This window comes from Simochromis diagramma, unplaced genomic scaffold (genome assembly GCF_900408965.1).
Source record: "Simochromis diagramma unplaced genomic scaffold, fSimDia1.1 OVJJ01000344.1, whole genome shotgun sequence".
Classification (NCBI taxonomy): domain Eukaryota; kingdom Metazoa; phylum Chordata; class Actinopteri; order Cichliformes; family Cichlidae; genus Simochromis; species Simochromis diagramma.
Genome location: NW_024387375.1, coordinates 15759691 through 15776668, shown reverse-complemented (window position 1 = coordinate 15776668; position 16978 = coordinate 15759691). Strand labels below are relative to the sequence as shown.

At 42.4% G+C, this 16978-nt stretch overlaps 1 protein-coding gene across 1 annotated transcript; it reads left to right on the top strand.

Moving 5' to 3' along the window:
- Positions 1-274: 274 nt before the first annotated feature.
- LOC120719575 (protein yippee-like 2) lies at positions 275-16934 on the top strand. The gene is made up of 5 exons (XM_040008856.1): positions 275-527; positions 7968-8199; positions 8852-8895; positions 9258-9366; positions 14222-16934. The coding sequence occupies exons 2-5, from the start codon at positions 8083-8085 to the stop codon at positions 14309-14311; spliced, it is 360 nt and encodes a 119-aa protein (XP_039864790.1). The 5' UTR covers positions 275-527; positions 7968-8082; the 3' UTR covers positions 14312-16934.
- The last annotated feature ends 44 nt before the right edge of the window (positions 16935-16978 follow it).

The window sequence follows — 16978 nt, the reverse complement described above, 5'->3', positions numbered from 1 at the left end:
TTTTGCAATTTGGATGTTACTAATTGCACTGCAAATAAGTCGAACATCTAAGTTTTACAGTAACCGTGAATGTGTTTAGAAAAGAAAGGATGCTGTTGGAGGTTTTTCCCCTAAATGCGGCATACCTTTTAGCTAGTTTTCCATGTTACGGCTTATAAAACGCTTTTGTTAAAGCACATAACAGTAAATATAAACAAAACTATATATTTAAAGAATCCCCATCATTTATAAATTCAGTCTGTAAAATCAAAACGGTTTACTGCGAACACGGAAGTAGATAGGAGTGAATGCTCTCGCTCCGGCTGGAAGTTCCACTGCTCTCTGTGGCTTTCTAAACTCTGCTGGGCATCGTTGCGCGTCAAAACATTGCGTCTCTGCAGGACTTGCCAGGGCCAGAGAGGAGAGGAAATTTGCCTGGGAAGGAATGCGAAAGAGGTTTTAGGATTGGCACTGCCACGAGGAAAAACGAGGACGTGCCACATTTTCTAGGCTACGTGGAGGAGACCCGCATTTTCTTCCTTTCAAAGGTAAGATGATTTCGTCTGCGTTATTTTTCATCTCCGGTGCATTTGTTACTTATGGTTTTCACACTGCTCTCTTAACCCATTTCAAGCATCGACCTATTTATGCTCAACGCCTTTAACCAAGTCAACTTTTAACTGCAGACCCACGTGCTGTAAAATGACAATATAAAAGAGAAGTTTATGATGTCTTGCGTTGTTTACGTGCATTAGGTAACTGTTGCAGGTTTGTTCTTCCTGTTTGCTTTGCGGACGGGATGCTGAAGAGTTGCTCTCTGTGGTTACAGTATCTACTACAGTATCTAGTATTTTATTTATTATTAGGACACATGCTGTTTTTGTTGTGGCACTGCTGCACGTCTGCGCCATCATCCCCGTGCGCGCGCCCCCGGCCGTAGCGGTGCACGTCAGCAGTGATCGATGCGGGTTATCGTGTAATGTACGCTCACGTGATCACATGCTGACGACAATCACCTGCTAAAGTCACTGCGGATTTTAAAGCTTTAAAGGCGGTGTGTGTGTGTGCGTGTATGTGTATGTGTGTGTTTGTGTTTGTGTTTGTGTGTGTGAGTGAGTGAGAGAGTCTTGCTGAGCCGAGGCATCCCCGCCATCTGTGCTCTGTGTGGTGGCTGAAGTTATGCCCCAGATAAAGTGCGCCACTGCCTGTGACCTGATTCATACACACATCCACACCGTAAACCCTCATGTTTTTACTTAGGTGTTACCTCAGGTGATGAGACACACATGACTGAGCCTCACCTGCAGGTGGGGGGTGCCTCATGTTAATCCCAGAAATCTAGTAAATAACGTCCGCGAGAGTTCATACGGAGGAGATGAAGATCGGGAACCCCATATCGAGGCACAGCCTTGTTTTCCACTGTTTGCGATCTATTTTCATTGCAGCGTGCGCACGCACATCCCTAATGATTATGTGGGGGCTCGATACCCAGGGATCGAAGAGGAGGGTCAGAGTTGCAGGCCTTGAAAGATGATCCTGCCCGGACGAAAGTTGTGCACAGTGTGTTATGCCTGCAATTGGCCAGGTTTGACTTACAGGAAGAGCTTTAGAAATAACATCTACACATCAAGCACATGAAACCAAGCCAAAGAGGGGCAGGAGAGCAGCTGCATGCATATGTGTAAGAGTCTGAGAAGCAGGAGCATCACTTCCATCAATGTGGTTTAATGAGATGGTGGGAGTAGTCAGTGATGTCATGCTGCTGTAAGCTGTGTGGCCTCGGTGTAACAGTGAATGGAGAGCGAGATGAAAGTACACAAAGTACAGAAATCGTGACGGTGCAGCTCGTGGGCAGCAGCAAGTCATCCAACACCACCTCTTCCCTTTTTTCTTCACCCTTCCCTTCAACCCTCTGTCCAAGTCATTTTCACCTGGCATCTCCTCCCCCCCCCCTCTGGTTTTCTCCTGCGCGATCACTGTCAGAGACAGCAGCAGCAGCAGCATCAGTGTGTTACATAACAAAGGTTGTTTTTTTTGTTTGGATACAAGGGCCCTTTTGGCTGGTGAGACTCGCTGCACGTAGCCTTTTGTGATGACACCCAGAAATGACCAGAATGGACAGCTCGGTGACCTCGAACGACCCGTGGCGGATCAGAGAGGCATAGAGTCAGATGAAGGAGTAGATAAACTTGGGTTTTCTTTCTGACATTTACGCCACCGGAGCCTGTCTGGATGGCTGCGATCAGCTCTTCCAGTCATCTGATCATTTATGCAATTTGTTTTGGGGGTTTTTTTCCTGCCAGAGAGGTTTTATTAGTGCAAACATTTTGCGTCAGCAGTTTCTCTGAACGTCAGCACCCCGCAGACAATGCTGCTTTTGCAAAAATGACTTACAAGCATGTCCACCCACCAGCATGAGTGTTGTTCTGTTTTTGGAAGCTGTTTGAAAATGTCAAACACCGTCACTCTCAACCCCTCGAACAGCTTCACTACGTCTTTTTTTTCATCTGTTTAATTTGGTTCTCCAGCTTGTGCCTGCTTTCACTCTTTGATGTATTCCTGTGTGGTTATTTTGTACGTATTCTGTATGTTTTTATTATTCATCATTCCTCCATAAGAAAATATCTTAGCTGTTTTAAAGCCTTCACCATACTCTAGATTTAATTTAGTAAGCACAAAACCACAAACATCTGCCACTGACACTGTTAAAGGACAATATCAGCTTAATTTGTTTCCAGCCTTGTGGTTCACTTATTAAAGGAAAACAAAAAATCGAACCAAGCCTTCTACAACCCCTCTTGTGTCTCTATAATTTTACCAAACTGTAATCATGAAATTCCTACATCTGATAGAGGTTAGAATCATTTCAGTTCTTCTGCTCATTAGATTTCCAGTTTATTGGTCTTTTAAAGATGATTAATTAGTCTTTAATAATAATATGTTTTTTTTGTTTAGCACATTTTTAAAGTGCACAAATTGCTTCACAGTTTGGATAAAACATACATGAGAAAAGTGTTTGTGTAGTACATGAAAATACAGAGTCAGATGTATGGTTATCCAGCTTCTCAAGCATACTCTTACTTCCATACACACATTAAATGTGAACTATAGCCAAAGGTAAAATAATTAGTAAATAGTAAATTAGTACTAGTCGCTGGTTAGTAGAGGATGCACTTTGTTTGAAACAATGGCCACATCATTTTACCTTTTAAATATAAATACATAAGGCCTCAGTCACACAGGGCTAGAGACTGGTCAGCAACTCCCGGGAAACTACTGATTGTTAGGGAAAAATGGTTATTCCTAACAGGTGAGTGGGTTCTGGTAGTTGCTAGGTGATATTGGTTGTGATTGCGGCACTAGCTACTGAACGGACATCTTTTTTTCTTTTTTCTTTTTTTTACATTAGTGGCGGATCATGGAGCCTCACAATAGTTCCAAAAGTTAGCAACATATGCTAGCTGCGCCATAGAAATATAGCAGCAGATAAGTTTGAGATGCTGTTTTAAGAAGTTAAAAAAGAAGTCTGTTTAATCAGCACACATTCAAACTGCCTGCTAAGCACTTGGGGTAGCTATTTGAAGGTTACATGACCCAGTGGAACGACCGCGAATTCTGAACCAGTCAGGACTCACTCAGGGACTCACTAGCAGATTGTGGTCACCTAAGTTAGCATGAAAAACAACAGCTTGTCTCCAAACAGTCTTCAGCTACTTGCTGAGTCGTAATAAAACTGAAAAGTACGACAAAAAAACCTTACTGCTGCTACCAACACATTTCAGAAGCTTTGAAGTCAAACAGTCCGTTTCCAGTTTGTGTCACGCTTCAGCTTTCACAAACATTATTTGCCAAGTGGTTGCAGACAAGTCAGCAACTGTAGCAATCTGCTAGCAACCAGGTTAATCCCAGGGATGGTTTTGGTGCAGAGCCTGCACCATCAGTGTGGGAAATACCAGTTGGGAAATAAATATTTTTCTCTAGCAGCCAGAGGTTGTCAGGGGCTTGCCAACTAGGCATCTCAACCCCCCCCCCCAAAAAAAGGCAAGTACTGTTTGGGCTCTAGCAGTAGTAGACTCTAGAGTCTTGTTTTGTCTATTGTAAAAAAAAAAAAAAAAAAAAAAAAAAAAAGTTGGTTATTTAACTAATGAAACGAACTAAATCTCACATTTGGTGAGCTTCAACCAGACAATGTGGGTGTAATTTTCTGAAGGCTTTACAAATACTCCAGCCTTGGCACATTCCCCTCCTGTCACTGCACTGATTTCAAGCTAAAGCCACTGACATGGACTTGTACACAGTTAAGGCTGACATTAAGTGATCTTTCATCAGAGAGATTATACACAAAGAGACCTCCACGTGGATTAAATATGACCTATGAGTAGATGCATAGCATTCCCTGTATAATCCTGCCCCTGAAAATCAGCCCACAAGGGCACTTTAATATCATAGCGTGCTATACGTCAACAATAGCTGGAACAGCATCCCACAGAGCCTTTTTCTGGCACCTGATCCATGTATCATATTTTCACTTCATGCATTCAGCTGGTCCTTTCAGACTGAGTGATTTGCAACAAATGCTGCTGCAGAGGCTTAAAAGCAGAAGCTTAAATTTAATGGAATTAAATTTGAAGCCCAAGGTTGAAGCTTACACTCCTACGTGAGACTAATTACTCAGCTGTAATCTGGCAGCTTTGTGAAAAATTTCTTAATTGATTGATTATTTGGTCTGTAATTTGGTTTGAAAATGGTAAAAACAAACAAACAAACGTGAGTTTGTGGGCGCAGCAGTCATTCCAGTTGGATAATCTGAACGTGTGCCCATTTGTTGATTCTGTACATCAGGACTTACTGTAACGTTTTGAACAAGTGTTGGAGGACTGGATGATGCATAAACTTTGTGAGAGGATGAAACGTGCTTTGGGTAAAACATCAGTCTGTATGTGTGTGTGTCAGGGGTCAGCTCTGACAACTGTACTGAATGTGTCTTTGTGCCCCAATCCCACGCTGCTGGCATCGTGTCAGAGGAGAGAAAACAAGGGCACATCTCATTGCCTTATTTATTTATATCCCCCTCCCAGTCCTTCCCATCAGCACTCGAGCCTTTATCAGCCTCGCGCTGACACTAAAAACAATCATATTGCAGAGCAGCAACGTAAAGAGGCGCCTCTCTCACTCTCAGCTCGTTATTTTGTGTGTCCTCAGTTCACAGAGGCCTCCTGTTCCCAATCACTATTTTATTCGTTTTTCCAGATGGTTGGGTAAAGACAGACAGGAAAGCGTGGAGACATAGAGACAGATTGTAAAGGTGAACAACTAAAAAAAAGGATTGCGTTCAATAACCCATAGAAAGGATAGTAGTTAAAGGGGAGACTGTGAAAGTTGCATATTGTTATGGAGGTGTTAAGCAGCACAGGGGAATAAAACAAGATTGCTTTTGGGATTGATAGGGTCTGTTTTGCAGCAGAGCTGCAGTGCTGAAATCACAATTAACGTTGCATTAAGCAATAAAACCTCAAAGATTATTACTGCATCAAAAGGTAGGCCTCTAACTATTGAGCTCTTCCTGTACAGTTAGTCTAAACACACTCCTGTCCTCTCTGCCCCTCAGCCCCTGGGATGGGTTCCTGGGTCAGCTCTCTAATCTTCTCAGTCACCAGGGCACACCAGCAGAAGTATTTTAAGGCCTCGATCCATTTGGATATCATGGAGCGAGCAGAGCGCAGTCCTCACAGTTGTGCTTGGCTAAGCAGATTATCTCTGCAGCCTCAGAGAGCGAGCAAGGACTGCTGCTGCCTGTGGGCACTGGCAAAGCTGGAGTCAGGGTTTGACTGCATGTTAACGGTGGGCAAGAAGTGGCTTTATTAATGACTAGTACTGAATACCTGTAACATATATATGTTGTACATTTGTTGTTCTATTATATCTTCAGACATCTGACCTGCAATCGAAAACAGGAAAAGCACGAGGCAGTCCTGAAATCTGAGACGGGTTTTACAGCAGAAATAACCTAGCACTTCTAAACATTCGGATGTTAGTCATCTGAGATTAGCATTTAGCACTGCTGTAAAAGCAGCCTCACAGAGCCTGAGTTTAAACTTCTCTCAGCCTCAGGTACATCATGTAACAATGAAACAGCTTAATTTTCTCCTATAACAACAAAACAAAATGGTTCTTTATAGTTCGAACCATTAAATAACTACTAGAAAATTCCAATATTTTTGAAAATAGAGTGTTTACTGAATTCTTGTATGCAAATTCAATATTAATTTGCATATATGTGTTTTAATTTGTATAATATTTGCTATATCTGGTCATTTCTTTTCATTTTATTGCTCAAAAATAAATGTTGCAACTTATTTTGGGTTTTTTAGTCTGAAGTCTCAAAAAGCCAAATTTATCAAATATAATAGTAAGACAAGCATTTTCTCCTCTCTCCACCACTTCTGTCCAAGATGTCTCTAGTCTTGGACAGACGTTTTGCTTTACGTTGCTAGGCAGCAGGAGCCTCGAGTCCTTCAAAGGTTGTGGCCCCTGAATTGGGTCCAGGCTGCGAGTGATGACAAGTACACTCAAGTATGCATATTGAGTATATTATAACGTATTTTTAAAATTAAATTAGTATGCGCAGTAGTCTCAGTCTATGCATTCCTCTCCAGACACAGGTGACACATTCAAACCTAATAATACAAACAGTGTAACAGAATTAAATCCCATTTGCACTTAACATCATTATTTAATCTGAAATAAGCTGAACAGCACAAAATACTGTCAGTTTAAACAAATAATAAATAAACATTCTGCTTCGATTAAGGCATTTTTGCATCATCTGCAGCTCGTGGCCCCTCTTTTACCCACACTCGTGCTGAGAATGAGGCGACTGTCTTTATTTATTGAGCTTAACACCAGACTTTCAGTCTGAGAGTCGATAAATGTGTGAAAGTGGCTCAGCCCTGTAACACTTTTTGCACCTTCGTGGACTTCAAGTTCAGCCTTGTGATTGATGCAGTGAATGACGGTCAGGTTGGGGTGGATCTTTTTCACTAAGGCGTGTGGCTGCTCCTCTCTATCAGCAGCTGCTGCATTACTGGCAAAGTCAGCAGCCCTGGTCCACAGCTGCTTTTCATCTTTTGTGGGTAATTCTTCTGTCAGCAATCAGGCAGTAGGAGTATTTCTAACATTTTTAGTGAGTTTTCTGAATCAGCCCCTTTTTGTTTCTCTTTTTTTAGTGAAAGGTAGTTTTGGGGATCATCCTGCACCGGGCATTGTCATGTCTGCTGTGATGGGATTGTGAACGCTGAATGTGAAAGTCATCCTCTAATATGATTGTTGTTTGTGCTGTGGACTGTTTCACGATGCAATGCTAAAATCAGATGGGGACTATAAATAATTTTGCAGAGGCAGGGACACAGGCTGGGGCAGTGAAATATATAATTATAAATATTCATTATACCCAGTATGGATACTAGTGTTTACTGTGTGCTTTTATCATGGTCAGTCACTGTCCTGCAGGCCCGTTGGTACATATTGGACAGCCGTGTGCCTCTTCTATAAGCATTTTTTAATTCAGACAGGTCATTAGGCAGTAACATATCTGATTTCACCAGTCAGCAGATGTTTTCCTAAAAAGTCCTGTAGTAGAAAAGCCAAGCTTCATCCGAAAACTGCCTTCAAACAAGGTAATAAATGGCTTACAGTAACATGTTATCAAATATTTACCAAAATGAGTCTTTGTCTCTGCTTTGGTGGCTCAAACGACCACTAAGGGTTCCTCAGGTCATTAATAATGCACACTGTCTTGTCCCACCATAGCTTTTTCAGGTTTTATGAGTTTCACAGATGCGACCCAGCTGGAGTATTCTCTCAACCCGCAGAGCAGTGATCACTTTATTCCCATCAGCACTTATACACCTGTAGGTTGGGATTGAGGAGGCAGCTGTTACAGTCGCATGTCATCAGTAGTTGCGCTTTTATCACCTCTCTGCGCTCAGGTGTTCACCTCCCGACCCACCGCCCACCACGGCCCTCACCTGTGTGTTGCGGTGCTTCCCCTGTGAGCCGACCTGGGCTGGCAGTCCCTTCTTGCACCGCCCGCCAACCCCGCCCATGGTCAGGATGACGCGCTCCAAGACCTTCCAGGCGTACCTGCCGAGCTGCCACCGGACCTACAGCTGCATCCACTGCCGAGCTCACCTAGCCAACCACGACGAGCTCATCTCAAAGGTATCCAACGGCAACAGTGGCGTGATCGCGCCCTGTGCTGCCATTCAGGCAGCTAATTATTGCAGGTAGATTCAGATTATTTACTGTTTTACTTCAGTTACACAGAAATAAAGACGATTGTTTAACAGCACTTAAAAGGACAAGTACTGAAAAAGCATAAAAGAGGACGAAAGGATGAAAATAAACAGCAGGCTGAACACCTGTACGCTTGTGTCAGCCACCACCTCACTATTGCCTGTGGGCGGATTAGGTTATGGATTAGGTTATAAGCTGGTTAGTGAATTGGATTATGAATGTGTTATCACTTTTTCCATGTGTGATTACGGAAACATGCTCACCTGTGTACTAAGGCCTTCCGCCTGTCGTAACACAGCTGGCTGAATTAAATATGTTTAATATGGCGCGTCAGTGCGAGCTTTGGCCTTACTGTAAATAAAAGCCAGGTAAAGGTAGGCCTATTAAAACAGCAGTCAACCACGATGTTATCAGTAATATAAACAGACCACACAGGCTTTAATATAAGCTCTTCCATAACATACGAGCACTATTGCAGTATAATAGCATGCTTATATAATCTTACAGAGTTATTGCACTGTATGGACTAGTGGATTTTTCTCAGTCTTCTCATTTTTGTCTCATCTTGTCTCTGCAGTCGTTCCAGGGCAGCCAGGGCAGAGCCTACCTGTTCAACTCAGTGTGAGTATTGATTTAGGAATAAAAGCCAGTGCTCTTGTTGCATTTCAGTCTACCTGTAGGAACGAGGCGTCGCAGGAAACCTGCATGCTGGACTTGAACAGGAAGCAGGTGATGTGCCAGGTTAATATTGGGGTGTGTTTGTTTTTGTTTTTTAAGGCCCCAGTGTAGACAGAGCCAGTTTGTGCCTCAGAGCGGTGTTATTACTGGCTGAATTGAGTGTGAAAATGATGCTGCTGCAAAGCCTGGTGGCCTGTCAGTGCACCCTCTGTGCAACACCCTCTTTGCACATTATGCACAACATCTTTCACACTTCTTTTTTTAAATATTTTCTCTTTGTCTCTGCTTGTGTCTCTTTCTCTCAGGGTAAATGTTGGGTGTGGCCCTGCAGAGGAGAGAGTTCTGCTCACGGGCCTGCACGCTGTAGCAGATATCTACTGTGAGAACTGCAAAACGACCCTTGGCTGGAAATACGTAAGTACCACAAACCACATCCAAGTTTAGGGGCGACAAGCTGAGAGTTTGTTATTATAGCGTACTCTTATTTTATTTGTACCCTAATTATATTTAGACTCCAGTTAATTACTGGGGTATAATTCTTTGGTTCTTTCTGTATTTTATACCTCTTTCTAATCTGATTTTACTACAGATCTGAGGGAAACATATTGACACATTGATATAAGGACTAAAAGTACAATAAATTATCATGCAGTCAATTAAACTACCAGGCAGCATATTGAATGAATAAGATTGCATTCAATTTTTGTTATAAAACAGCCTTGCATTAGACCGATAAATGGACACACTCTGTTACATAATGTGGATATAATGCCAGGTTGTGTGTGTCTGATTTTTTGCAATAGAAAAACAAACTCAGGAAAAACAGAAAACAAACAGGTGGAAGGTTTTAGATTTTGCTATAAAAAGAGAGACTGTGGACCTGGTTGGTGCGATGGTTAGCACTGCTCTCTCCTGGTTCAGACCTCTACGTTTGTGAGTTCTTTCTGTATGAAGTTTGCATTTTCTCCCGTAGCCTGCATTGATTTACTCCCAATTTCCTACCACAGTCCAAAGGCTTGAATGTTGTGGTAATTACTGATTCTAAATTGGCCACGGATGTGAGGTAGTTTAAATGCTGTATGATTGTATAGTAAAATGTGATCTGGAATTTAAAACCATTCGAGCAGTTAATAAGACTAGAAGACTTCCCAATTCAAGTGCATAATCCTAGCTGTGGTGGCCACTGTGGGGAAACCTAGTTAAGCCACCATTCATACTGTATGTAGTGAGTATAGGCTGTCACTTTTTGCCTCAGTTCTCAATATGCCAGGGGTTTACCTCTGTTTACTCTTTAATAGGCTGTAAAACTTTGACTACTTCTGACCAACGACAGTGATACCGAGTTGAGTTATTGGCTGATATCCTGAACCTTTCTGTCTGTAAGGCTGCTGTTTTTGCCGTCTTTAGCTCATGTTAGCCTCTGTTAGCCCCATTAGCTTCTCTTAACTGCTGTTAGCCAGCATTAGTGAAACTTTCTTTGCAGAGGAGCTAACATTGTTTGACTTTAATAAACTCTATTTAAAGAATGGAATCAAACTTTACCTGAGTTCAGGTGTCATTTTTAGGGCATCTGAGCTTAACATGAGCTGGGATAATGTTAAATTATAACCAGCTGTTGTTGTTTAGCTAGCTTGGCTCATTGTCAGCTGTCCGGAGATGGGAGGTTTGAATGTCTAATCTCCTGACGATAAGTAATTGTGTCAATGTTGGGAATAAGTAAGCATCTTAATGCAGGCTTTCGTGTATTAAAACCCTGACTTCAGTTCACGAGATGAGGATGATGTGGAAATGAGGGAGGAGAAAAAATAATGAGAAAGAGATGATGAAAGCGTGCAAATACAAATGTGAAATGGACATAAATAGTTTGAATGTGCTATTTGTGATCTATAAATTAAAAGCCACATACATAAAACAGGATTAGGCCACTGTGGACACTGTATTCAAGATGGTGGTACAACAATGGTTATACAATCCAGCATGCACTTCTGTGTGCTTTTATTGGATTATTTCCGTGTCTATGTGAATGCATCAGTTTCTTTATTTACTCACCGATTGATTTATAGTTATTATTCCAACATTTTTTAATCTATTAAATAAGCTCAACAACTTAACTGACTGTATCTTTAAATAAATGTGACTTGGGTACCAAAAAAACCAAAACAGCTGAACGTCACTTTTGCACTTTCCAGAGTTTTTTTTCCTTCTTATCCTCAATAGAGTTTCCACATTTACTCCGGCTGTTCCAGCATCCAGCTACCTGGAAAATCTACCAATAGCTCTGCTAGGAAACACAAACACAAAGTTCTCTTCTTTTTGTTTTGGTTGCACAATCGAGCCTTTATTTTCCTCAGTGGCTAACGGTCTTACATAATGACATCAAGAATTGGAGGCAACAAGCCTAAACACTGAAGATGTCATTATTCTGTAACCACTACACTGTGCAGTTAATGTTCACGTCATAAAAAGAAGCAAAAGCATTGCCCCTTGAAGGTTCGGAGTATAGGACTTTAATAAAAGTCTGAGTTGTTGATGGTTCAACAGAAGACTCTTTCCCTTTGTTAATCAAACAGAAGCTTTACATGGAAAAGTAGTTTCTTTAGGAATCTTTTATCTAGTTTAAAATAGACTCAGATTTGATTGGAACCGTTTTTGAGTTTAAAACACATGTAGAGTTGAAGCGTCTGTAAAGCAGTGATATTGTATGTCAAAATACATGTGCGGTATGTTTTTAGGACAGGCAGTTTTTTAGGTCACATGTCAGTGAGAACCTAAACAGGATCCACACGTTAGCAGTCTTCATATATCAACGGAGCATGTGCATTTGTCCGTGGTGAACCCTGGAAGTGAGAGTTTACATTATAGGGCACGTGGCTACATCCCTGAAGAATTCAACCAAACATGTGCACGCAGTATCCTTTTTCTGAGAAAGGTCCATTGACCAGAACTCTTTGCTTAACCTCTAACTTTAACATTCACGACTACCTCTATAACCTTAGACCTTATTCTTTAACCTCTCCGCCTAAAAAAGTACCCTCCTTATGGCACATGTTAAACACCTGGTATACCAGCTACAGAAGTAGCTCCATCTCTCAGTAGTTTCTATTCCTGTCAGGACCTCACAAGGCAGAGAAAACAGAGGTCACATGTATGCAAAAGCGTGCAGGCACTAGATGGGGCTTAAAGGAGAGCTTCCATTAATATCCTTTGCCGGCAGCAGTGTAGATTTTCTGCAGTGTTCAAAGTTCTATTGAGAGGCTTGACCTACTGCACTTCTACACCGAGAAATCTGATAGCATGCCTCTGCAGGTCTGAACCAAAATAGCCAAAGACAAAACAAGGTACAGGCGATCGTAAAAGAACATTTGTATCGGCCTACACCGTGACACACCTCAGAGGGTCTCACAGTGAGTGAATGTCCTGCACAGAAAGCAGAATATTACTGTTTTGTGACACGTTTAACAATAATCAACTCTTTCTTTGGAACATCAGATGGATAAAAACAGCTTTCCATACTTTTCAAAATAAGAGCTGTGCTAAAAGGATTTCATCAATGGCTGATTGAGACATGCCTTCAGTGACGTCAACATGTTTGCAATGGCCTCACTAATTTTAAACAAATGAAGTAAAATAAAAGACTATAATAAATGTCATTTTAGACATTAAGACAGAAGCACACACTAGAAAAGGCACACAATGGAGAACAAAGGGCTTGGGAGTAGTGCAAATGGCTCGGTCTGACTAGAGTGTGTATGTTAGGGGCCTGAATGATGAAGGATACTCAGCCCATGGCTCAGATTGGTGAGGTGGGGTGTGGGTGGATAGTGTTTGGTGACAGTCGGAATTGTCCAAGGGAAGAAGCTGTTTCAGTGTACAGTTAAGAATGATGCAAATGCCATTAGTATGTACTTACAAACTGGTAGCTTATCCAATAGAGAAATTAGCCAAGATCTAGGTCATAGATCCCCACTGGTTGATGACTGGTTGGCAAACCGATTGCTGAGTGGTTGCTGGAGTTTGGTTGCTGTTGTTTGGTGAACTTGTTCGAAAAAAAGGGGGCTGTATCAGAAATCCTCTTCTTGCTTTGGCCGCCTGTCGTTTGCATGGAAGATGCCGATTTGTCTGCAAACATTGCTAACTTGCCACGGAGTGGTAGTGAAATGCAAAGTGCAATCTGAACTGGAAACAGAGAACGTTCAGCTTCTTTGCCAGTTGAAGATGGACGTTCTCTTTCACAGTTTCACTGTCACTTGGAGAGTGTTTGCAGTGTCTATCCAAGCCTCCCTCAACCACTTGTCAAGGGAGTGGCTGATCACTCTTTAGCTAGACTAGCGACCAATCTAGCAAGTGTTTCCATAGCAACAGACATCAACCTCATGTAACCAGTCAGGGAATGCTAATTTTTCCCCAACTTCCCCAATTGGCCATTGCCAGTTTGAAAATTTAGGCTTACATACTGCCTTTCTACTCTGGAGAGCACTCAAACAGTCTTTCTACTACAAATGTCATTCAATCTCTCAGTCACACATTCATGCAGCATTTCTATTCAGTATGTTGCCCAAGGATACTTTGGCATGCGGACTGGACAGTGGTAGATAACCCACTGTACCACAATAGCCATTGGCTGAGACCTTAAGTATTTATCTGGCTTAAATCTTTTTGCCATTTCTGGACTCTTTTTGGCCGAGTTCCCAGCATTTCAGTAAGCTAGCCCAAGCATGCAGACTTCCTTTTTGAATGATAAAAGGATCAGCCAGCAAAGAGTCAGTGAACTGGATAATGGCAGAGGAAGAATGAGCTGCACAGTTACATACATGTTTGTGTGTTTACTTAGCTTACCAACACTGCAAGCCACTAATAATCTATGTAGCTAAGACTTGTACTCTGGTACTTTTTCTAAATCCATTCATATTTTCCTGAGGAATTTTGGATCACACACCCAAGCGAGGAAAAGCAAGCTTTAGCTTGCAGAGTTTGCCCTGCATTGGCTGCAGCCTGTGTTCATTTGGTGTCTCTACTGCTTAGAGACTCAGTCCTGCCAATGTAAGGTATGACAGTGCAGTCTGGTCAGGGTTTTGGATCTGCAGGCTCCTCTGCAGTGTTTAGTGACTGATTGTTATATAACCAGCTTCCCCGGAGCCAGGAGCAGAGACAGGCCGGGATTTTTGCACAGAACTGAAAAGACTGCATTAGCCTAATCTCCATATACATGCTGTTACATTTGAAATAAACGCAGCCTCTCTTGTCTTTTGTCCTCTGCCACTCCCTCCAGGAACATGCTTTTGAGAGCAGTCAAAAGTATAAAGAGGGCAAATTCATCATCGAGCTGGCCCACATGATCAAGGACAACGGCTGGGACTGAGGGGCGAGCAGCCGGGTGACAACCGCAGCGGAGGAGGAGGAGGGGAGGGACTGGGTAGAGGGTGGGAGCGGGGTCGTGTGTGGTGGGTGAGTGTGTGACTTTGGTTTGGCTGATTTACCATTAACCTTTGTAACTTACTACCCATCCCTCCCTATCACACCTCTCGATGTACACAAACAAAAACACACGCGTCAAAGTCCCAGACATCCCAGTTTGACAGAGAGACGGACTAGGCAGGCTTGTACGCAGCTAGCAGGATTAGGTGACTGGCCAGCAAGAGTATACGAGGCAATATGTCTAATTTCTTTTTCTGAGCCTTTAAAAAAGACAGCCGCACTCCCTCTATACCTGCTAGGAGACGTCTCCACTGTGTGAAGTATTGTACCTTGTCTAATAATAACTTTAAAACCATCTGTTAATGGGAAATTTAGCCAGAACGAGACCGGTTGGCCCAGCCTGCAGGCGTTCGACGGCCTTGAATGAGGAGCTGACGAACGTCCACTCCGTCCCCGACGTAAAAGAGATGACCTAATATGATTATAGCAAATCCAGCTGATCGGGGCCATGCCAGCTGGGCCATTGATGAGGCCTGGCGCTGAGGCTTGGCACGGAGGCCCTAGCACATGGGCGCTGAGTTGGGGATGAGGGGGTAGAGATTGCTACCCACTGGGCCTCTCACTCCAAATAGTGGGAGAGGGAAGGGTCCTGATCCATTTATGTTGAGGCTCTGATGGTTTCTGGCTGGGATCCACTCCATGTCATGCCAGTGATGCAGCTCAGGACGATCAGGGTGAGCCGAATGTGGAAGAGAGATAGAGATGGACAGCCACCAGCTTGTTCCAAAACCTCATAGGAATTTGCCCTCACAGCAGCAAAGCAGCTCTCCCGGGTTTTATTCATCCTTCAATACACCAAAGTCGTGTAAAGCGATCTGCTGATCGTTCCCCCGAGCTCGTCTGGTGTCCGCGGACCCATCGCTGAGACCACCTTTGTTACAGGACCAGACTGAATTACAAAACGTAGGCACGTCTCAGGTCAGCACCTTTGGCCAGAGTTCCTAAAAGGTTTGCAAACACTGTGAGCATCTTTCTGCTGCTTAGAGGAAGAGCAAAGGTGATGAGGAGACCAGTCAGATGCAAACACATTTGAAGAAGCCAACCAGCCAGTGGTTAGAGAGCAACTGGTTTCATGTGTCAAGAGAACATGAAAATATACTTTTAACCGAGTTATACATGACTGCGGATTTTCAGTCATCGCTCAAAGGCTCTCTTTCAGTCTGGGATGACTGCTGTTTAACTGCTGTTACCCTGATCGTTAACTAACTGTCCCTTGTTTAAAAAAGGAGAAACTAATGGGTAACATTATGAAGCAATGTATGAGATTCACTTTTTTTCCTAAATGCACCGACACATGATCTACCTAGCTTACTAAATACTCCTCATCCACTAAGGGTCTTGGATTAATCACAGTGCGAGGTAACCTTACTGGAAAGCGTTGCTCAGGTTCATTGATGCTAACTTTTCTTTGCTAAGGCCAGGATCCTACAAAACGAGCTGGGTGTGTTATTCTCCGATGGAAATGTATTGTTTTCAAATGAGAGAATCCATTACAGCTGCCTCCATCCCATGCAAATGCACTGTTAATGCATGCACGGTATAAAGTTTTCTGACTAGTTTTGTGCTAGAGATCCTCATGATGTTTGTTTTTTATTTTTTGGTGAAAAACAGCATTTTGTGCATATTAAAGTTCCAATTAAACCTTGTGCTGTAACTTGACACCTAGTCAGCTTCATCTCAGTCCGTTTGAGCTGTGAGATGTATCGCAGATTAAATGTGATCCTGGTTTAGAAAAGTAAAAATGAGTTGCTCTGTTTTGTCACAGACACAGTTTCCTGCGAACATTGCTCTAGAAGTTTCCCCGTAGGTGAAGAGTCCTTTTCAGTTACAACCAAACCTTAACGGTTAACTCTCGTCGGTAACTCTCACCGCTCAGTCTGAGGCTGCAGCGTTAAAAACCCAGCACTACCAAAGAACCCACCCATTAACAATAAATTGACCAAACAAAAGATTTCATTTTGCTTGGGCAAAGTGTTGCATAACAAGGGGTGTGCATATAGCTGAAAGCCAAGGTTGTGGATAGCCTTTCTCTGTGATATATATAATATACATACATGCATTACTTTGATTTTGTAAACAGATCTTAATATATGAATATATTCTATTTACTGTATTCATCATTCATGTCAACCTCTGTGTTACAGATTGTAAACAGTGTTAATGTATTGTGTTTTATCTATGATCCTTACGATGATGAATGAATATGATTTAGGTCATGTCATGCTTTCTCTCTGGTACCCCACATTGGCTGTACGATACTACTTTTTTTACTGAAAATGTTTCAATTTTAATGTCTTTTTTAAAGGAGGATGCTGATGTTGACTATATATCATTGGATCTTCATCTAATAAAATGCATCACGGTATCTGTAAGGGTCGTTGTGTTTTTGTCTTCTCGCGCTACCTCGCCCACTCCGGCAACTGAGTTTGAAGTGTTTGGACAAATGTGAGATAACCTTGAGGATAGCACATACGTACAAGCCCGATTCTAAAAAGTTTGGGATGCTGTAGAAACAGAACACATTGCTCTCGTAAACCCATGTTTTATTCAC